At 48.9% G+C, this 21685-nt stretch overlaps 2 protein-coding genes across 3 annotated transcripts in view; one reads left to right on the top strand and one right to left on the bottom strand.

The window, feature by feature from the left end:
• Positions 1–12327, top strand: part of LOC140711227 (ATP-dependent 6-phosphofructokinase, platelet type-like) — a 159993-nt gene extending 147666 nt beyond the window's left edge. Inside the window, exons 1-6 of one of the 2 annotated variants that reach the window (XR_012092380.1) lie at positions 1016–5335; positions 5743–5903; positions 8300–8361; positions 9996–10095; positions 11235–11337; positions 11968–12327. Coding sequence is in view for 1 of the 2 variants with exons in the window: in XM_073014154.1 (XP_072870255.1) it covers positions 5743–5903; positions 8300–8361; positions 9996–10095; positions 11235–11337; positions 11968–12169 (628 nt within the window). In the remaining variant the exon portion in view is untranslated. Of the gene's footprint in view, positions 1–1015; positions 5336–5742; positions 5904–8299; positions 8362–9995; positions 10096–11234; positions 11338–11967 lie in introns of those variants that run through there. The other variant, XM_073014154.1, reaches the window with a different exon arrangement.
• Positions 12328–12485: 158 nt separating this feature from the next.
• Positions 12486–21685, bottom strand: part of LOC140711231 (uncharacterized) — a gene marked incomplete at its 5' end in the record, with an annotated part of 43213 nt that continues 34013 nt past the window's right edge. Inside the window, 4 exons of the mRNA XM_073014155.1 lie at positions 12486–12899; positions 13025–13107; positions 13540–13629; positions 13756–13858. Coding sequence (XP_072870256.1) covers positions 12880–12899; positions 13025–13107; positions 13540–13629; positions 13756–13858 — 296 coding nt within the window. The remainder of the gene's footprint in view (positions 12900–13024; positions 13108–13539; positions 13630–13755; positions 13859–21685) is intronic.

The following is a 21685-nucleotide window of genomic DNA, read 5'->3' as shown; positions in this document are numbered from 1 at the left end:
TTGCTCTTGTTGCCCAGGCTGGCATGCAGTGGTGCAATCTCGGCCCACTGCAACTTCTGCTTCCAGGGTTGAAGTGATTCTCCTGTCTCAGCCTCCTGAGTAGCTAAGATTACAGGCACCCACTACCATGCCCGGCTAATTTTTGTGTTTTTATTAGAGATGGGGTTTTGCCATATTGGCCAGGTTGGTCTCAAACTCCTGACCTCAGCTGTGATCTGCCCACCTCGACCTCCCAAAATGCTGAGATTACAGGCGTGCACCACCGTGCCCAGCCAGTTCCCTTCTGTACTGATTTATACAGTTTTTGCTTTTTTTTGAGAAGTGGTCTCACTCTGTCGCCCAAACTGGAGTGCAGTGACGCAAACCTTGGCTGACTACAGCCTTTACCTCCTGGGCTCAGGTGATCCTCCCATCTCAGCTTCCTGAGTAGCTGGGAATAGACACATGTCACCACGCCCAGCTAATCCTTTTTTTTTTTTTTTTTTTTTTTTTTTTTTGTAATTTTAGTAGAGACAGGGTTTTGCCATGTTTTCCAGGCTGGTCTCAAACTCCTGGGCTCAAGCGATCTGCCTGCCTCGGCCTCCCAAACTGCTGACATTACAGGCGTGAGCACCACATCTGGCAGTTTTTTTTTTTTTGGTCCTTCCAGGATTAGAAGTCGATTTTCAGAAAACCCTTCACACTTGCAAACTTAATTTTCCATAATAATATGCCTCTAGGATAAAAACAAGACAGAAACAAAGAAGTATGTGTGGACTGCAGTTAAAAATTTTCAACACAACATAGCTTACGAGAGGTGACATTTACAAAGAGCAGGAGGGCCCGTTCAGTGCCTTCCAGGCATTGGCAATGGCGGTCTGTGGGCGACCCTAAAGTGTGCAGCGTCCTGAGATGTGATCGTGGTGCTCACGCTTTTACCGAGGGCCTCGCAGGAGTACCGGAGGCGGCTCTTCTGCAGGCGGCCAGCCAGGCGGCAGCAGCTGGAGAAGGAACAAACGGTAAAAGACAGACGTACACGATGTTATTGTGGCAGAGGTTAAAAGCAGGCTCACTTTGTTCTTCAAGTTTTAAATAACTAATAATGAAGTCCTTAAATATGTATTGCGTTTCTGGATTTTACAGCAGTTGTGGGTGTGTCTGTCTCTCTAGCTCCCGTTTGGGTGCTCCCTGTGAAGAGATCTCAGAGATGCCACCTTTCTTTGTTGAGGAGACAGTGTCTGGAGAGCTGTGAACCCCGCGGTGAGGGGCGGGTGACTGACCTGGGGGGAGGCTGGGTCAGCGTGGGGATCCACCCCCACTCCACCTTCCTGTAGGGAATCCAGTTGTAAGTCTTTATGATATGGGTAAAAGGAACCTGGAAGAGGTGTTATTTTTTAAGAAGTAAGTGCCATGCTCTTTTTTCCTCATTCTTCTCCGTGTTTAAGCAGCATTGAAGGATAAGGCACTACTAGCATGTTTGTTTGGAAACGATCTTGTTGGTTATTTTACATTGAATATGATACTAAGGTTGCCTGGTAACAGAAGTTTCCCTTAACAACATGGAACTCTGTTGAATCTATTGTCCCATTGGCTAAGCCTTCTGAAGTCAGTGCGGTGGCAGCTGAAGAGGCCGCTTCCCCTTGGAGGAAGCCCCTGGATTGGCAAGAGGCAAGGCCCTTGACTGAGGGAGTGAGGCCAGTTTGCAGGGACCCCACATGGCACCTGCGGCTCTCTCCTGCCCCCTGCTGGCTGGCCAAGCAGCCTCGCGACAGTGTGCTCAGTGTGAATGTTCACTGGGCAGGCCAAGGGTTTTGTTCCAGAAACACTGACTTCAGAAACGGCCGGCCGTGTGTGTGGAGCATGGCTTACGTGTGTCTTAAACCTCTTGAACAAAGCAAGTTGATGTTTCAAATGCAAGAAACATCATTTCCTCCCATTGCTTTCTTTCATTTATTTTAGCAGTGTGTTTCTTCTGTGTTAAGAATGAGCCAGATTTCCCCCTCACCCTTTTCTAGCTTGGCTTTATGTCAGTCACACTGGCCAGAACAGGGTAAATTTTTTAGCTTCTCTGCCTTAGGAAGAACCTGTCTTTATTGATTAAAAGTGAGAGGATATATCCAGTCCTTGGGGTCGTGTTTCTATCCCTGCTAGACTAGGGGAGTGGTGAGCACCATTTCTCTGGAGACTGCCTCTCCCGCCTGCGTTGAGTAGCGAGGCCGCAGGGTCAGCTGTGGGAGCCTGCAGGAAGGGGTTTGAGTGCCTGGTACGTACGAGCTCTGGGACAGAGGCGTGCCCACTGGGGGCCACTGCCTGGAACCACAGCCTTCCTGGTGAGACGAGAGGTTCTGAAGAGAGCCGAGATCATGCCCTCCTGGGCAGGCAGTTTCACCAATATGTGCTTTGGAAGGAGTGGATTCTGCCAGTCATGGGCGTGGTGCTGACACCCTCATGGTGGCCCCCTCCGGTCCCTGATAAGCTGACCCAGAGAGGGTCCTCATCTGCAAATGGGACAGTGGCCCCCTTGGCACATGGGGTTACATCAGTGACTTGGCCGCCTGGTGCCTCCTGGAGAGCAGCCGCTGGCCTTTACCTTAGATGTTCACGTCCAAACCAGCTCCAGAGTTTGCATGAAAACTCCCAGCCCTGTTGGAGACTCCTTAGTTCAGCTTGGCACAGAACCTCGGAAAACAGCAGTTCTGTTCCGGGTTCTTCCTTCAGAACTGAGTTCCAGTGCAGGGAAGGGAGCGGAGGGGCCGTGAGGTCAGCTGCAGCCTCCTGTGCCTCCCACTCGAGCTGAGGGCCATCTCTCTCCTGGGCTTCTCCCTGTCGTGTTCCCTGGTGCTCTACTGGCTTTGCAGAGGTTGGCAACGGCTCGTTCCATGGACTTCCTTGGGCCCCGCGCTTGACTCCTGTTCACTGAATGTCGTTAGGGTCCGGCCATCGCTGGCTTTGCTCTCCTTTAGCAGTTTCTAGATGTCCAGGCTTGAAACACTGCAGGCAGGCAGGGCCATGCTTGGGATCAGCCTTCTTCTTGTCAGTACTACTTTGACTAATTGCCTGAGGCACCGCCGGAGGGACTTGCTATTTTTAGAAGCTAATTCAGGTTTAAGACGCCATCTAGGTAATGAGAGAGTTCAGGAAAGCTGTATCTGAGCTCCAGTAAAGGCGGACTCTTCCGTCCCAGCTGTCACTGTGTTTACACTCAGAGGAGCACACGATCGGGGGCGTGGCTCAGGTGTCAGCGCTGCGCTGTTCCACGCACCCACAGCAGCAGCCTGGTGGGACTAGAACTCAGACACGCTCGGGCACAAATCAGCCTCTTGGGAGAGCTGCTTACCTGCAGAATTCTTTTGTCATTAAGTGGTTGATGTCATTCTTTGAATGAGTGACAGTAATTCCCCACCTCAGGGTGGGCTGCGGGGGAGATTCAGTTGGAAAAATAACCCATAAGGCTTTGTGGCTCTGGGGGTCCTGATGCCCCACCCACATTTTCCTTCCCATGCCCGGGATTCTCTAAGACAAAGGGCAAGTCTTAAAGCCTTACGACATCCTAAGTCTTAGATCGCAATTAGAGAGAGAACCCAGTACAGGTGGAACAGTGACACCCTCAGAATTCTGCACTGGCCCTTCAAGAAGGCAGTTGTGGGCTCTTTGGACCCTTGACGGGCTTCTGTCCTCTGTCCTTCCTAAGCACAAAGATGGGAATTCTTCCCATTGCCTGTTTCTCTCCCCATCTCGGCTTCTACACAATGCAAAGTGGCCCGCTAACTAGAGCCCGTGTTCACTTTTGAACACATCAACCAATTATTTTGGGAGGAAAAGAATCTGCCAAAGAAACGAAGTATAGGTTGGAATGGTTTAATGAAGCCTGTGTTTATTCAACAAAGTGTGTTTTAAAATTTCATCCGAAGATCTCAAGTGAAAATTTCCCAGTGGGTGTTAAACTTTGGTGCACAGACTCTCATGTGGCCCCCAGTCTCAAGTCCACACCCCCACTTCATGCTTTTACTCTTGGCTGAGTCCCATGGAGGCCGGTTAGGGAATCCTCCAGGATCAGCCCTTGACCAGGATGGCTGGCTGGCTGGAGAATACTGTGCTTATGTCATTCAGAGACAAGCATTTCTTGAGCGCCTGCTGTGGGTGCTTGGCCGGGTCCTGCTGATGGTGCAGTGGTGGAAGTCCAGCCCACAGTTCCTGCCCTCATGGAATTTGTAGCCTAGTGAGGACTGCAAGTCAAATAACCACGAGCTAACTGCAGGGAGAGACTCCAGGGTGATTTCTATGAAGAGAGGACATGGGGTGCCCCGAGAACCCCTGACAGACGAACTTTGCCGTTAGAAACCAGGTGGCATTTTCGTGAGAAAATGACATTTCCCTCCTGGTCAGAGCTGAGGAAGGTGCCTGTGTGTGTTCCGTGGCTGCTGTGACCCTGACCACACACCTGGGGCTGGAAAATAATACTCACTGTCACACAGTTCTGGAAGGCAGGAGCCATGGACTGAGGCCAGTGTTTGCTCCAGGAGAGTCCCTCGTGGCCCATTCAGGTGCCCAGAGCTGCGGGCCTTGCCCGCCTTGTTCCCTGGTGCCGCCTCCTCCCATGTAGGTGTGCAGCATCCTGCTCCAGGGCCTCTACACCCCTCATCTGCTGATGCAAGTGGTGGCACTTAGGGCGCACCTGGATAGTCCTCAGGATTCCTTTATCACCGCATGAGGGAACGTTCTCAGGTTCCAGGCATTAGGACCGGGATTCCTTTGGGGGCTGCTCTCCCGCCCACCACTGTACCTGAATGCACACAGCAGCCAGCATATCCAGAGGCCCCAGGAGGACCTGAGGTTGCTGGATCTAGAGCGGGACCTGGTATCAGAAGCAGGCGGGGCCAGGGATTCCCGAGAAAGTCTTGACGTGTACTTGAAGTGAGCCAAAGGGTTTTGAATGACTGGATCAGATTTATGTTTTTTATAGATGGGTCTCCAGTCTGTGTGAACAGATTGGAGGGTGCCGGGATGGGAGCTGAGGCCCAGGCAGAGGTTTTGCAGAGTCCCAGGAGAGGGCGCTGCAGCCCGGACTCGTGTGTGGGTGGGAAGGTGGCCGATGCATTTCTCTGCTGCTTTTCTCCCCACTGAGCTTGGGTCCTCGTGGAGGGCGGATGGCAGACATTTCACTTGGGGACCTGATGCCTATGCATCCGAAAGACTCCCCAGGCACCTGGGTCTAAGAACCACCGTCTGCCTTTGAGTAGAGTTTCTATAAACGTAACATTCACCTGATGAACGGAAGATGGCCACAGATCTAAAATCACAGGGAGCTTTAATGGAAGAAAATAGAAGATCACAGCTGTTCCCATGGACTAAGCTGGTAGGTGAGAGCCCCCTAACTTCTCAGCTCACACCTAACGGTGTCCGTGTCTGGTGAAAGCTGCTTCAGCAGGGACAGAGAGCAGCGTGGAGTGAGCTGGCTTGTGGGGTCGTCTTTTCAGTCTCCTCTTATGGGTCCTGGGAGAAGGGAGCGGCAGATGGCCAGGCCCCCACCACAGGTCATTGAGGTCATCTCCAGGTGGCTGCCACGGTGGGGTGGGGGGGTTGGGGGCATGTTCACACCCACTCCAAGGGCACATCCCGGCTGCTGTACACCCTTCACCTCTGCGATGCTGGGACCGCATGCTCAGGCGCGGTGGGGGCCCTTGCTGCACTTACTCGTCGGGGAGCTCTGGGATGGTGGGTGCACCCTGGCCCTGGGCTGGAGTGACTGATCTCTGTGACCAGACCTGCGACCACATCAAGCAGTCTGCCAGCGGAACCAAGCGGCGCGTGTTCATCAAGTCCATGGGCGGCTACCGTGGCTACCTGGCCAACATGGGGGGCTCACGGCCGGAGCCGATGCCGCATACATTTTCGAAGAGCCCTTCGACAGCAGGGATCTGCAGGTATGTGACGGGGGCTGGCCTAGGGGGACCGTCCCCTTTGGATCCACTCGGTGCTGTGGAGTGAAACATCGTATCTAGGGTGGTTTGCTTTTCGAGGGGGCATGGAGACAGGTACTACAGAACACGCCATGCTTGATGCCCTTCGCATTGCCCAGATGCCTCTCCCATGTGTCAGGTGAAGGCGGACGTGCCTGGTTGAGGACACCTTCTAGTCTCTTGTGTGAAACACGAGCTTGTTTTTTTGATGTAGTCTGTTGTGTAGTTAATGTTTTCTCACTTCTGTCACAAACGATTTGAGCGCCTCCGCTAACAATCACCACCCACGTCTGCAACTGGCTCTGAAGCTTGCTGCAGCTTCTTTTAAATCTTGAGGCCTCTGATGCTGCGTCTGCCTCTAAACTGACACACACACGGCCGTGGTTTTTTGGCATCTGTGGCTCTTTTAGGGAAGAGTGTCACCGAGCCCGGGGTCTGCCCCTGCTTGGATGGCACAGCAGAATCCAGGCCTGGACCCTGCAGTGTTCAGTTACTAAACTCCATGCAGGATGACAGGCCTTGGCAGATAAAATGCAACTTGAACAATTGTCTTTAGTTAGTTATATAAATAAATATATAATGTTATATATTGCTCTGCAACCCAGGTTGGAATGCAGTGGCATGATCCCGGCTCGCTACAACCTCCGATTCCCAGGTTCCAACAATCCTCCTGCCTCAGACTCCCGAGTAGTTGGGATTACAGGCACGTGCCACCATGCCCAGATAATTTTTGTATTTTTAATAGAGATGGGGTTTCACCTTGTTGGTCAGGCTGGTCTCGAACTCCTGACCTCGTGATCTGCCCATCTTGGCCTTCCAAAGTGCTGGGATTACAGGCGTGAGCCACTGTACCCGGCACCATTGTCTTTTAAAAGGTTAGGATGTTACTTGTTTCTGGGCCAAGTAGATCAAGTAAAAAGGGCCTTGGCGTTGTCACTAATTATGTGACATGTGAATCACGAATTTCTTCACTATGTCATATTAAATACTTGTGGAGTCATTCACTTCATCATGATGTTTCTGTCAGCGGTGGGTCCCATAAGATGATATTGGAGCTGCCCCAAACAGGTGCACTGTTATTTATCTTTTATAGAAAGATTATATATATTAAAAAACATATGTTATATACATATATATATATATTTTTAACTGTGCTTTTCTACATCTAGACATGTTTAGATACACAATTGCCTGCAGTATTCAACAGTCTCAGACATTTAGGTTTGTAGTCAGGAACAACAGATATGTGGCAGGCCCTGCCTCCTGGGTTTGTGAGAGTTCACTGTAGGATGTTTGCACAAGGCTCAAGTCACCTAGCAATGCATTTCTCAGAACATATCCCCCTGTTATGTGACTCATGACCGTATTTCAGAAATCTGTCCAAAGATCCTGCCTCACCAGCATTCAACCTGGCAAGAGCTTCAGAAGAGAAATTATGATTTTTTGTTGTTGTTGTTGAGATGGACGCTTGCTCTGTCACCCAGGCTGGAGTGCAGTGGCACAATCTCAGCTCACTGCAACTTCAGCCTCCTGGCTTCAAGTGATTCTCCTGCCTCAGCCTCCCAAGTAGGTGGGACTACAGCACCTGCCACCATGCCCGGCTAATTTTTGTATTTTTAGTAGAGACGGGGTTTCACCATGTTGGCCAGGCTGGTCTCAAACTCTTGACCTCAGGCAATCTACCCGCCTTGGCCTCCTAAAGAGCTGGGATTACAGGCATGAGCGACTGTGCCCAGGCTCCTACTTTGTGAAATTCTGCCACCGTGCCCAGTGACAGATTGATTAGATGTAAAAATCTCCATTTTCTTAGGATGAGTCATTAGAGAATTACCTCCCTCTTGTAATCCTCCCAAGATGATCTGATATAGGATGTTACCCTTTTCTAAGACAATCTGTTCCTTAAGAAATCTGTGTGTCGATGAGAGTTTACAAAATTCTCTGATCAGACACGGTTCATCAGGCCGTCATAGGAGATTCCATTGAAAGGCCACAGGTCGCTCTTTTCCTCTGAGAGCGCCGAGAGAACATCGTCATGAAAATAAGGAGCAATAGAGCCATGAATGAGCACTAGGCCAGTCACGGAATTATCATCTTCAGAGGGACCCTGTTGATTCCGGAAGGCGTTTCTAGTGGCCGCTGTGAGGGCTGCTCACATCAGTGCCCTGTGCTCAGCATTCATTGCTGCAGACGTGCTCTCGCCGCCTGGAGAGGCTCCCCGAGACCCAAGCTGTGAGAGCTTGCAGCCTCCTTGGCCACGCTCACCACCACGTGTGGTTGGCACTTCCTGCCCTGCAGGACCTGGCACACAGTAGGTGCTTAGCAGAAGTTTATTGTCTGATTAACAAAATGCTCTTTTCCAGTCCAATGTGGAGCGCCTGACGCAGAAAATGAAGACTACTATCCAGAGGGGCCTTGTGCTCAGGTGAGTGAGAGACCAGGGCTGATCTTATGGTCACCGTAACACTGCGGTTCTTAGATTCTGCTCTGTGACTTTGGGCTGGATGAGTGGTAATTTCTTTGCCCCTGGAGTGCACTATACGCTGAGCAGTTGCAGAACAGAGTCGTGGTGTGTTGCTCTACAGACTTCCCCGCATTTAGACAACTAAAATTTTTGCTTTATAGTCTTACTCTTTTAGATATCTTAAAATCATTTCTCTAATTAGCACCTGATGTTTATGAAGGAAGAAGGAAATAGTCATCCCTCTTAGCCTCAGGGAATGTGTCCCAAGTCTCCAGTGGGTGCCTGAACCTGGGGATAGTACCCGCCCCCTGTATACATGAGGGGGTGGGTACTGATAACCATCTGATAACCAAGGCGGCTACTGAGTGACTCAGGGACAGGAGGCACAGACAGCATGGAGACTTAGGGCACAGGGATGATTTGCGTTCTGGGTGGGAAAGAGCAACACAGCACGAGATTTCATCACTCCCTGTTAGCTGGGCTTAGGTGAAATCGACATCCTGTGTCAGTTTGTTGTGTCACATTATGTGTCGCGTGTGTTGTCACTATACAACAAAACGATCTGCAGTGTATGCATACACCCAGTTAGCTGGGAGACTTTTTTTTTTTTTTTTTGAGACAGAGTCTTGCTCTGTTACCCAGGCTGGAGTGCAGTGGCGCAATCTTGGCTCACTGCAACCTCCACCTCTTCCAGGTTCAAGAGATTGTCCTGCCTCAGCCTTCTGAGTAGATGGGAGTACAGGTGTCCACCACCATGCACAACTAATTTTTGTATTTTCAGTAGAGATGGAGTTTCACTGCGTTGGCCAGGCTGGTCTCAAACTCCTGACCTCAGGTGATTCGCCCACCTCAGCCTCCCAAAGTGGTGGGATTACAGGCGTGATCCCCACCATGCCCAGCCAAATCATCTAAACTTTTAAGTCATGCCAAACATCACCAGCTTTAGGATTCTTTTGTTGGTGAGGTTTGAGTAATGGGGATTTTAAGGGAACTGTCAGCTTTCATGAAAACAGTGACAACCCCACTACTTGGAAATGCTTATTCAAATTAAACACTTCATCGAGTTAAAAACTGGAGCTTCCTAAGATTTAAAATGGATTATCAGACATGTAATACCTAACTCACACACACTCCTTCCTCACAACCTCCTATTCTTTATACTTTTAAACCAGAGCCCGTGAATTTATTCCAGAGAGCTGATGAATCCCCTGAAATGATGATGAAATAGGAGGCGTATGTGTGATTTTGTTAAAGAATCCACAACGTTTATCAGATTCTTAAAGCTGCGACCCATCCCCACCCCAGATGAGTTTATGAAATCCTGATTGAAGATTTTAAAATATTGGAGATTGTTAGTTGACTCATTCCATTTATTAAAATCCTCCTCTTACTGGGCAGGGGGAACACTTGACACTTTTGCTTAACAGGCTGAGTTCAGGCTACAGGAAACAGAGATTGTGTTTTTTTCTGTTCCAGCTATCCGTAAAGACCTAGAAATAAAAACGTGAATTCTGTGAAATAGAAATCGTCATTTCTATTTAACAACAAAGTGTTACTGTATAACTGATATTTCATATGACTCTAACCACCAACAGGGTGGGGCACCCTCTCCATTTGATAGAAACTTTGGAACCAAAATCTCTGCCAGAGCTATGGAGTGGATCACTGCGAAACTCAAGGAGGCCTGGGGCAGAGGTAAGGGGTCCGCGGAGGGAGGCCGTCTGCCTTGGTGAAAATGCTGTCCTATCGGGGAGAAGTAGGGTATACTGGTTCCTTCTTCAGTCCAGTACTGAGCTGCGTGTGATGTTCTAACTCCTGCTGGTCTCTGAGCGTTGCTATTTAACCAACCTTGGATTCCTGGGATAAGGTCAGCTTGGGCGTGGGTAACATGTTCTCTTTTATCACTGCTAGATTCAACCTGAAGTTCTTTTGTGCAGGCTTTTTGCTCTGGAGATCTTGAGCATCAGCCCGCAGTTTCCCTCACAGTTTAAGTGGGGCCTTCTATTTTTTGGATGTATGTTAGGACAACCTCCTTGCAACTCCATCTGTCAGAACTTCCAGTTTTGAGGAAGATTTGGCTGCTGAATGAATTGTTCATGTTTGTAGAACTATGCATGTTTTTCCTTAAATCAGTTTTGTAAGTTACATATTCTAACAAATCTTTAGATAAACTGAAAAGTTTTAAAAAACATGACATTTTGTATAATACAATTGTTAATTGTTCCAATGTGGCTGGTCCCCACTCATTCCTGAGTGGCTGTTTGTGCCAGCATCTTTCTTGCCCCCACCCCCCTCAGCTTTCTTCAGTCATACCAGGTGTGTGCTTTTTTAGGGCAAACCATTATCACTGCCAATGTGCAACGTAGAAGAATGACAGTCTACAAAAAACAGTGATGTGAACAGTTTCAATTGGTTTGTCTTTTTGAAGAACTGACTGATTCTTTCTATATCGATTTTCTTTTGCTAATTTAGCTATGGATGTTTCTCACTCCTCTGTGTGTGTATTCGTGGGCATCAATTTCTTAAGGTAATTTCCCTATTCCACTATTTAGTGAAAAATTCTCTCCACTGAGAGGAAAAACAAAAGCTGCTTTCCAGGAAGCCATCAGGGCGATCCCACAAGAGCAGAGCTGCCCAGGCCAGGCGCTGGCCACACTGTGCAGTTGTTCTCAGCTGTTCTCGGCCGTTCTTGGCCATTCTCAGCCTCCCCCAGGCTTCCAGGCCAGGTTCAGGATGGTTGCCAGGAATCTCACTTCTCATCTCGCCCCATGATTCTGCTCTCCCACCTGCCCATGTGACAGGGTGTTGTTAATCTTTTTTAAAATCTTTTATAGGAAAAAAATTTACCACCGATGATTCCGTTTGTGTGCTGGAAATAAGCAAAAGAAACCTTATTTTTCAACCTGTGGCAGAGCTGAAGAAGCAAACGGATTTTGAGTAAGTTGGGGTCTTATTGCCTTAGCAAACCCAGCCAACGTGAGTACAGGACAGGAGAATGGCCATTGCTGTTGCTTTCGGCAACTCATTCAGGGGTTTGAGGAACTAGATTTTCTGAAGCTCAGTTAAAAAATACTAGGTCTTGGCCAGGCATGGCGGCTCACACCTATAATCCCAGCACTTTGGGAGGCCTAGGTGGGTGGATCACAAGGTCAAGAGATCAAGACCAGCCTGGCCCACATGGTGAAACCCCATCTCTACTAAAAATACAAAAATTAGCCAGGTGTGGTGGTGTACACCTGTAGTCCCAGCTACTCAGGAGGCTGAGACAGGAGAAATCGCCTGAACCTGGGAGGCAGAGGTTGCAGTGAGCTGAGACTGCACCTCTGCTCTCCAGCCTGGGGACAGAGCGAGACTCTGTCTCAAAAGAACAACAATAAGAAACCACCACTAGGTCTTTGGGAAGAATTTTTAGAAATATAAAAGCAATGGTTTCATTTGACCCTGAAATTGGCTTTATTATCTAGTTGATTCAGCCGACCCTACAAACCCCGTGTTTCTGGCAAGACGGCTCACTGTGCTGGCCGTGGCATCTCCCAGCCTCACTGCTGTCCCCCCATCCCTCCACAGGCACAGGATTCCCAAAGAACAGTGGTGGCTCAAGCTGCGGCCCCTCATGAAGATCCTGGCCAAGTACATGGACAACTATGATGTGTCGGACTCAGGCCAGCTAGAGCACGTGCAGCCCAGCCCTGGAGCGTCTGACCCAGTCCTGCCTGCATGTACCTGCAACCTGGACTCACCGTGGACCATCTGTTTTTGTAACACTTAAGTTATTTATCAGCACTTTCTGAAAGTATTTATTGACATTAATACCTAACAAGCAAGCACCTGTCACCGACCGTGTGCCCCACCAGCTCCAGTGCGTGCTGTCTGGACTGTGTCTCATGCTTTCAGATGTGTGTATTAAACGTTTGCCTACAACTCCAACAGTCCTCCGTTTTAGTTTTTTAAGTAGGAGATTAAAACCTCAATCTATGGGTGGCTACTAATGGTTTTCTCAGCACTTTTGTCGGCAAAGATTATAAAAATATTTTTAGTAGGGATCACTGAACTATGCACAAGTCATAAAAGGAGAACAAAGCCAGTAGTTTACACAGGCCAAGGGGAATGCCATGTTTATTGCCATGTGTCAGTTTCCAACCACAGCAGCAGGCCAGGACCCTGGGCCTTGACCCCAGGCTCCTGCTCTCCTTAGAAAGTAAAAGAGAACACATGAATCTTACCTACTCGGCCTCTTGATTGCAATCCTAGCTGCATGTTAAAACCACCAAGGTGGGGGTTTGAAAAATCTGATAGCCAGTTTCTCGTCCAGTCCAAGCCACGGTCCTTGCTGGGACCTAATTTGGAATTCTCTGATGACTCTTGCCAGAGTAGACATGGGTGCTGGCGTGACGGCCCTGCTGCCCTCGTGGGCCCACCTCCTGTAGGGACAGCGTTTCTGCCTCTTAGCTCTAGGTTGCAGGAGACCACAGCTGTGCCTCAGAAACGGCGGTGGAGAGCTGTGTGGAGGGAGAGGAGACCCCAAAAACAAGCTGTTTGGGAAATCAGAGTCCAACGGCCAAGAAGAGCTGGCGTGGCGGCTCTCCTTTCTGGCTCTGTGAAGACGAAGCGAGCGCTTACTCACCCCAGCCCACCTGCTTCTCAGGACTGCTTCCATCCGGCCGCCCCGTTGAACTTCCGTCTGTTAGGAGGACGCTCCCACAGGGCCTCGGTGTAATCGAGTTTCATGAATCAGCACAGGCAGACACGGGACACCTTTGTGTACCTTTTCATTTTACTTCTGTTTTTTAGTAAAAGCCCTAAATGCTACTTAAGATAATGACTCAAGCAGAGGTTAAATCAGAGTTGCCCTTTATTTTTAGATTCTTAAATATTCTAGAACTAATGAGGTAAAACAAGCCTTTCAGTCAGTAGAAAGTGAAAATTCTACGTGGTGCATCTTTGGCATTTCGTGTATGACTATTTCAATGGACATCTTCCTGGTCGCTCTTAAGATTGACTTGCCAGTCAGTTGGCAACACTTTAAGAATGGCATAATATTCTTGGAAAAGCAGTAGCATTTCTGACTTTTCATATTCAGCTCTAGAGGCCTATTGTCTCAGGGGCTCCTGCACAGTTGGGGGCACCAGGGCCGCTCACCTGATGATCCAGGATGGGTCCTTGGCGATTTTGGGATTCTCGGGTCTGAGTATGGCCAGGCCATGCGTGCTCTTCCCAGTGCCGAGGTACCTGAGAGGAAGGCAGGCGAGGTCAGTGAGGACTGGCTTCTACTTCAGTGCCGTTAAGGTCTCCAATCCCGGACGCTGTCTCCCCCACTCCCCGCTCCCCACTCCCCACTCCCCACTCCCCACTCACCTATCGCTCATGGCCAGGAGCTTCTTGTGGCTGATGGTGAAGAGCTGCTCCCTGTGGGCCTGCTTCATCTCATCCGAGAGGCCGTACAAGAAGTGGTCCATTCCTAGAAGACAAACCACAGGCACAGGGGGGCTGCCACCCAGGAGCTCGCACAGTGGGCTATGCCCTCGTGTCCCAGAGGGGACAGGTGCATCTCACTGTTACTTCACATACGTGTTTCAACCACAGGGTCATGTCTAACAGCCCAGAGATCACACCCTGACCTCTAGCTCCCACGAGCCACGCTGACTCTTACCAAGGCCTGCTTCTGCAGCGTGGATGCATTCAGGACCGCGTGAGGCTGATAATGCTGTGAGCAAAAGTGGCTCTACAGTGTAATGTGGCCAGGCCTGGGCCGTGGTCACGTCATCCTTCCACACGAATGAGCCCAGTCACTGCCGTGGGTTGGCCCCACTGGGCCTCAGGTCAGTAAAACTGAAATGACAGGATGCACTCTTCTCGCCCAGATGTCGGGAAGCGTGTTTCCAAGGCCAATATTTAGGGTGTCAGACGTGGAAATCGTATCACAGGCAAGGACAGAGGCGCCAGAAGCTGGTGCTCCTGCCTGTGCATGAGGGAACTCGGAAAACAGCAATGTCATCTGCGAGGCTGTGGACTGAGATTCTCACTGTTACACTCACAATACCTTTGTATGAAGGAGCGACAGGATCATCTACGGTTGAGAAGACAAAGTTTGCCTTCGTCAATGTCTTGCTGTGTGAATTTTCCAGATTTTGCCCAGTAAACCTTCCCAAAAGATTGGAGTGTCTCTATTGCTTTTGGGTCCCTAGGAAACCCAGAGAAATAAATAGGCAAGCATTTTACCAAAGGACAAGTTTATGACAAACCTGTGACTTAACAGTTCAACATCTTCTATGGGTTAACAGCTCTATTTTACATCTGATCTAGTCCAAACAGCCCCCTGACAAATTGCTCAATTACTCTCAGTGGAAGTTTAAATCCGATCACATAAGACTTTCAACACGTTCTCCCTCTTAGACAGGGTCCGTCTGCATAAAGTCCTCCCCAGATGATTTAAATCCACCTCTCTGTGACATCAGAAGAGGAAAGATGTGGAGGGTGGGGGCAGGTCAAGATTACGAGGAAATTACAGAAGACTCACATGGAAAAATCAAGCAAACAAAGGTTTTCCTTTAATCTCCCTTAAGGACACACCCAGGGCAGTACAGGAATCAGTCTGAGGGGGCTGATCCAGACTTCCCTTTGTGTAAATGGAAAGAGCCCAGCCCTCCCTCCACCCTGACTCAGAGCTGCAGAGGGGTTGTGAGCTGCTTCCCCATCCTTGTCTAGAAGAGTGGCTTCCAGCACAGCAAATGGGAGAACTCAGCAGGGTGGCAACGGCTACCGACTTCTCTACCTACGTGCCTGCTTACCTACCTACCTACCTACCTACCTACCTAATCTATCTCTGCATCCACGAGCCAGGCTCTCATTCGCCCAGGCTGGCGTGTGGTGGCACAATCTGCTGACTGCAGCTTCAACCTCCCTAGGCTCAAGGGATCCTCCCGCCTTAGCCTCCTGTAGCTAGGACCACAGGCACTTGCCGCCATGCCTGGCCAGCTCCTTCTTAAAAAGTGTCAGAATACAGGTTCTCTTGGGCAGCAAAGCCATACACAATCAAGAATTTATTATTTTAGAATAACGGTGTTATGTTTATGAAAGCTAACAGTTGCATCCACATCAGGCACCTCCAAATGAAATGAGCTAAGAATGTTCTCAGGCTGTATCGCAGCCCCTCACCTGGGGCCTGTGTCCCAGGTCCCCCAGAGCAGGGTTGCAACCTCAGACAGCCACTATGGATACTGTGTTTTTCTCCTATGCCTATGAAAAAGTCTATAGATTAGGTGCAGCAAGATATTAACAAAATACAACAATTATACTGTAATAAAAGTTATGCTAAGTAAAACAAGCGTTCTGTGAACAGAAGCTCTTGGACACCCACAGCGTATCTGATGACCTAGATGGCTACTGAGTGACCAACAGGCAGGTACCGTAGACAGTGTCAGCTTTCATCCCACTGCTTAGAAGAATGGTGTACAATTTAAAACTTTGGAAGTGTTTATATCTGGAATTCTCCATTTAATATTTTCAGACCAAGGGTGACTGGGTAATAAACCATGGAAGGCAAAACCATGGATGGAGGCACTACCGTGTTCTGCCAAAATATGCTGGCTTAAGCCAGGGTTTACTAAAGACAGAATGCTTCCCGTTTACGCTGCTGGCCCCAATCCTTGCACCAGAAAGGACATTGCTGGGTGTGGCTAAGTGCTCGAGAAGTGAAAAGCAGCACATAGAACAACTTTTGTCTAAAGTTCACTGCAGTAGAAGAAAATGACACTGATAATCATGAGTAGGAGACTAAAACACCGTGTGCGTCCCAATGTGTGAACTAGAGCAAAGCTCACCTGTAAGAGTAAAGGGTGAAAACCCCACTGTGGCTGAGTTTTGCGCCTCCACTGTAAGCGCCACCTTTTTCTCGAATTTCTGTATGTAGGAATTTAGCAGTCATCAAACATGCAAGGATTTTAAGACTGAAATTAATGATTAAAAAATGCAAGTTTAAAACACCATGGCTGATAAAAAAGCATAGACAATGAAGTAATTATTGGATTAAGTGAAAATGAAAATAAAATCAAGTTGTACAATAATGTCACATAAATTACGGTCCCATTTTTTTGTTCTTGTTTTTTAAGAGATGGGATCTTGCTCTGTCGCCAGGCTGGAGTGCATAAGGGCAATCACAGCTCACTGCAGCCTTGAACTCCTGTGCTCAAGGGATCCTCCCACCAGTCTCCTGAGTAGCTGGGCCTACAGATGCGTGCCACCACGCCTATTTTTACAATTTCTGTAGAGGCAGGGTCTAGTTCCGTTGCCCAGGCTGGTCTTAAACACCTGGCTTCAAGTGATCCTCCTGCCTTCAAAGTGCTGGGCTTACAGGCATGAGATTTTCTTTTTAATTAACAAAAACTAAAAAGCACAAGGAAGCACAATTTTCAAGCAGTTGTCTTGGATTACATGGTTGAAAGCAGTGGTGGTGGGGAGGGAATCTAACACTTCCAGCACCACACTGCTTAACTTGTTCCAATGCATATGTGGCATTTTTAAAATCTGGTGAAGTAGAAAGAGGTTATTTCTATTGTAAAGGCAAATGTGCAAATGAATATTTAAATGTCTCACATCAGGATACCAAAAAAAAAAGGAAACTGAAGTCAAACTCTTTGAGTTTTATAGGAATCCCTTAAGAAAACACACACTCTCCGATACATCACATTTCCAGGAACGGGCCTGATTTCATCTGCCTTCCACTGCGAATCGTGACATCACATTCTAGATGATTCCAGAACACATCCACCTCCGACAGAAGGCAGGGCAGACAATGATGGTAGCGTCTGCAGCAAAGACACAGGCTCCTTAAAGACGCCCGTGGCGAGATCAGCCCCGGGTCACCACTTCCACAGATGTGCCATTTCCCAAAGCAGATGAAGGGAGTCAAATAGGCCAGGTGGGAAATCAAGGAAGGAGTGGGCGTGTTCCCAGTGGCTGTGCTGGGAGAAGTCATGACCATCTCGTGTGGGCCCTCCAGGAGAAACCCAGTGCCACTTGGGTGGCTGGGGCGTCATCAGTTGGGACCAGCGAGGTCGGAGCCAGACCCTGGGGGACGGAGCCTCTACAAGCACCAGCAGGGATGGCCTTCCATCCATCCATGCATCCTCCTCCTTGAGAAATTTCTGTTACTTGTATATTAAAAACACATGCTCACTGTTGAAAGATTATAAAATACAAAAAACAAGGAAAAAAAGATCTAGAATCCCCCTGGCCCAGGGGGAACCTCCACATTTTTAGCGTTTTCTGTCTGCATTTTCCTATTGGATGGTGGAAACAGACCACTCTTCTGCTGGCACAGCAGACAGATCTGTTTATCTCCTACAAATATGGAAATTAATGAACAAAACAGCTGACCACACACCTCTTTTCTACAGAAGAGCTCTTTCTGGGCCCCCACTGCAGCCCCATATTTCCTCCCACCTGGCTACACACCTCCCCATCTGTGGTCCTACTGTGACACACGTACACCCTGGAGGCCCGGCACCTTCTCCTATCAGGATAGACTGCCCAGGCCTAAGCCTGCCTTCCCCTCTCTACCACTCGGGTGGCTGGGGCACCATCAGTTGGGACCAGCGAGGTTGGAGCCAGACCCTGGGGGTCTCCTCCTTGGTTTAGTCCCTCATGGGGGTAGCTGCCTGGGACAAGGATACAGGAAGTGAATTTCCGGGATATAACATTTTTGCACAGATCTGTGTCATCCACACCCAACTGACAGGTCCCCAAAAGTGTATGTCTGTGAGTCTGTCCTCCTGGTCTGGCCAGTTTCCACAGATGGGATGAACACAGCCGAGGGGCAGCCACACTTTGGAAGAAAGGGCTGGAGGGCCAGTTCGTAGGCTGCAAACTCCCTCGCCCCACGCCACTTTGGGAACAGGCCTGACCCTCACTCTCGGCCGTGGCTTTGGCCGCTCAACCCCGGGCCTCCTTCCCTGAGCTTCTGACTTGGTGGGGAGACAGGGGAGGCAAACTCCTCAGAGGGACTGTGAGGCAGCCTCCAGCCCTGCCATCTGCAGGGCTCTGCAGGACCACCTGGTTTCTCCCCACTGCCCTGTCCCTCTGTGGCCCCGGGTCAGGCACCCCCCACCCACCCACCCACAGTCTGGCTCATGAGGTTCTCCTGCAGCCCCCATGGCTGCCTGGGTCACCTCCCACTCTCCCTTGTGGCTTTGTGTCTTGATCTACCTTTGCTGCCGTTCCATGCATCTGTCCTCACGAAGGCTTAATCTACCATGTTTATCAGAAGTCTCAACCTAAATTCATTCAATTTCCACCTAGAGATGAGGGGAGTACATGGGGCATTTTGAAAGGAGTTTGTGGTTAGGGCCTTTGTTCATAAAGACTCTGCTGTTTAAAGAGGGCTGCTCGTAGACTCACAAAGCCCCAGGTCCAACACTCAGAGTCAGTGCAGACTCTTCCTGTGCTAAAACATGCCCTGTGAACTCGAACAGGCTTGACAAGTTGCTTCTGTAAGGCTCAGGCCTGAGAGATCCCGACCTCCACCCTCCTACCTGGCATGATCTGGGTCCGTGTAGGGGACAGTTCGGATGCATTCGCCCACATAATTCACCGGGAAGTGCATCAGGAAGTGAGTCTTCATCTGCCAGGGCTTGAAGGTGGGTTCCTGAGGGATAAGGTGCGGTCAAAGGTGGCTGTCCTATTTTTATTTTGGCCTTTTCTTAGTGTGTGTTTTCTGTAACTACTGCTGTGTAGAACTTCTATATGAGTTTTAGGTTGTGAATCTTGCCCACCCAGAGTTCCCCCACCCCAGAGAGCCTCCACTTCGGCCCCCCTGGGCTGGTCCTGCCTGTGCTCCGCTTGGTGTGAATGTTGAGTGTGATCGGTCCACAGGGCTGCTTGACCCTGCGTCTCCTTCCTTCTTGTTGCTGAGGCCAGTTCTGTTCTCTCTTTCTCCACCTGAACTGCACTTGAAGCCAAGATGAAGGATGAGAAGTGGTTGCTAAGAAGGACCCCCTTGCAGCGAATTTGCTGTGAGGAGGCTGTGCTGGCCCAGCCTGTCATTTCCTTCTCTAAGCTCATTCCAGAGGTCGGCAAGGGGCAGCCTGTCCCTGCCTGCTCTCGTGGCCTGCGAATCAAGAATGGATTTTACATTTCCAAATGATTGAACAAATAAAAAACTAACACTTCTGTGGGGAAAAGAAAGAGAGATCAGCCTGTTACTGTGTCTATATAGAAAGAACTAGACATAAGAGACTCCATTTTGTTCTGTATTTGAGATGCTGTTAATCTGTGACCCTACCCCCAACTTTGTCCTTGCAAGAGACACGTGCTGCGGCGACTCAAGGTTTAATGGATTTTGGGCTGTGCAGGATGTGTCTTTGTTAAATAAGTGCCTGAAGACAGCTTGCTGGTTAAAAGTCATCACCATTCTCTTAATTTCAACTGCCCAGGGACACGTACATGGCCAAAGGTCACAGAGACCTCTGCCTAGAAAAGCTAGGTATTTTTTTTTTTTTTTTTTTTTTTTTGAGATGGAGTCTTGCTCTGTCACCCAGGCTGGAGTGCAGTGGCCAGATCTCAGCTCACTGCAAGCTCCGCCTCCCGGGTTTACGCCATTCTCCTGCCTCAGCCTCCCGAGTAGCTGGGACTACAGGCGCCGCCACTGCGCCCGGCTAATTTTTTATGTATTTTTAGTAGAGACGGGGTTTCACCGTGTTCGCCAGGATGGTCTCGATCTCCTGACCTTGTGATCCGCCCGTCTCGGCCTCCCAAAGTGCTGGGATTACAGGCTTGAGCCACCGCGCCCGGCCCGAAAAGCTAGGTATTGTCCAAGGTTTCTCCCCATGTGATAGGCTGAAACAATGCTGCTAAAAGGTTTATGGAGATGTTTGCATATGCATCTCAAGGCACAGCATTTTCCTTTAAACTTATTCATGTCACAGAGATTTTTGTTCATATGTCTTACTGCTGATTTCCTCCCTACAATGATCCTATTGTCCTGCCACTCCCTTATCTTTAAGATGGTAAAGATAATTATCAATAAATACTAAGGGAACTCAGAGACCGGTGCCAGTGTGGGTCCTCTCTAAGCTGAGCGCCAGTCCCCTGGGCCCACTTTTTCTTTCTCTATACTTTGTCTCTGAGTCTCATTTCTTTTCTCAAGTCTCTTGTTCCACCTAACGAGAAACACCCACAGGTGTGGAGGGGCAAGCCACCCCTTCATCTGGTGCCCAACGTGGAAGCTTTTCTCTAAGGTGAAGGTACACCAGAGCGTGGTCATTGAGGACAAGTCGATGAGAGACTCCCGAGTACGTCTACAGTCAGCCTTGCGGTAAGCTTGTGCACTCGGAAGAACCTAGGGTAACAATGGGGCAAACTGAAAGTAAATATGCCTCTTATCACAGCTTTATTAAAATTCTCTTAAAAAGAGGGGGAGTTAAAGTCTCTACCAAAAATCTAATTATGCTATTTCAAACAATAGAACAGTTTTGTCCATGGTTTCCAGAACAGGGAACTTTAGATCTAAAAGACTGGGAAAAAATTGGCAAAGAATTAAAACAAGCAAGTAGGGAAAGTAAAATCATCCCACTTACAGTATGGAATGATTGAGTCATTATTAAAGTAGCTTTAGAACCATTGCAAACAGAAGAAGATAGCGTTCCAATTTCTGATGTCCCTAAAAGCTGTGCAGTAGATTGTGAAAAAGAGGCAGGGATAGAATCCTGGAAAGGAACGGAAAGTTCACACTGCAAATGTGTAGCAGAGCTGGTAATGGCTCGGTCAATGCAAAATGTTTATGTTAATCAATTACAGGAGGTAGTATATCCTGAAACGTTAAAATTAGAAGAAAAGAGTCCAGAATTAGCAGAGCCATCAGAATCTAAACCACGATGGCCAACTCCTCTTACAGCAGCTCAGATGCCTGTAACTTTGCAACCTCAAATGCAGGTTAAACAAGTACAAACTCCAAAAGAAGATCAAATAGAAAAAGATAGAGTCTCTGGCATGGCAATGCCAATCCAAATACAGTGTCCACAATACCAGCCGGTAGAAAATAAGTCCCAGCCGCCAGTAGTCTATCAATACTGGCTGCCAGCCGAGCTGCAGTATCGGCAGCCCCCAGAAAATCCGTATGGACAACCAGGAACATTTCCACTGCCACAGGGCAGGGTGCCATATCCTCAGCCGCCCACCATGAGACTTAATCCTACAGCACCGCCTAGTACACAGGGTAGTGCAGTACATAAAATTATTGATGAGGCAAGAAAACAAGGAGATATTGAGGCGTGGCAATTCCCAGTAATAT

Source organism: Chlorocebus sabaeus, unplaced genomic scaffold (assembly GCF_047675955.1).
Source record: "Chlorocebus sabaeus isolate Y175 unplaced genomic scaffold, mChlSab1.0.hap1 unalloc_scaffold_337, whole genome shotgun sequence".
Lineage (NCBI taxonomy): Eukaryota > Metazoa > Chordata > Mammalia > Primates > Cercopithecidae > Chlorocebus > Chlorocebus sabaeus.
Note: the sequence above shows the minus strand (reverse complement) of the source record. Positions and strands in the feature narration are given on the sequence as shown.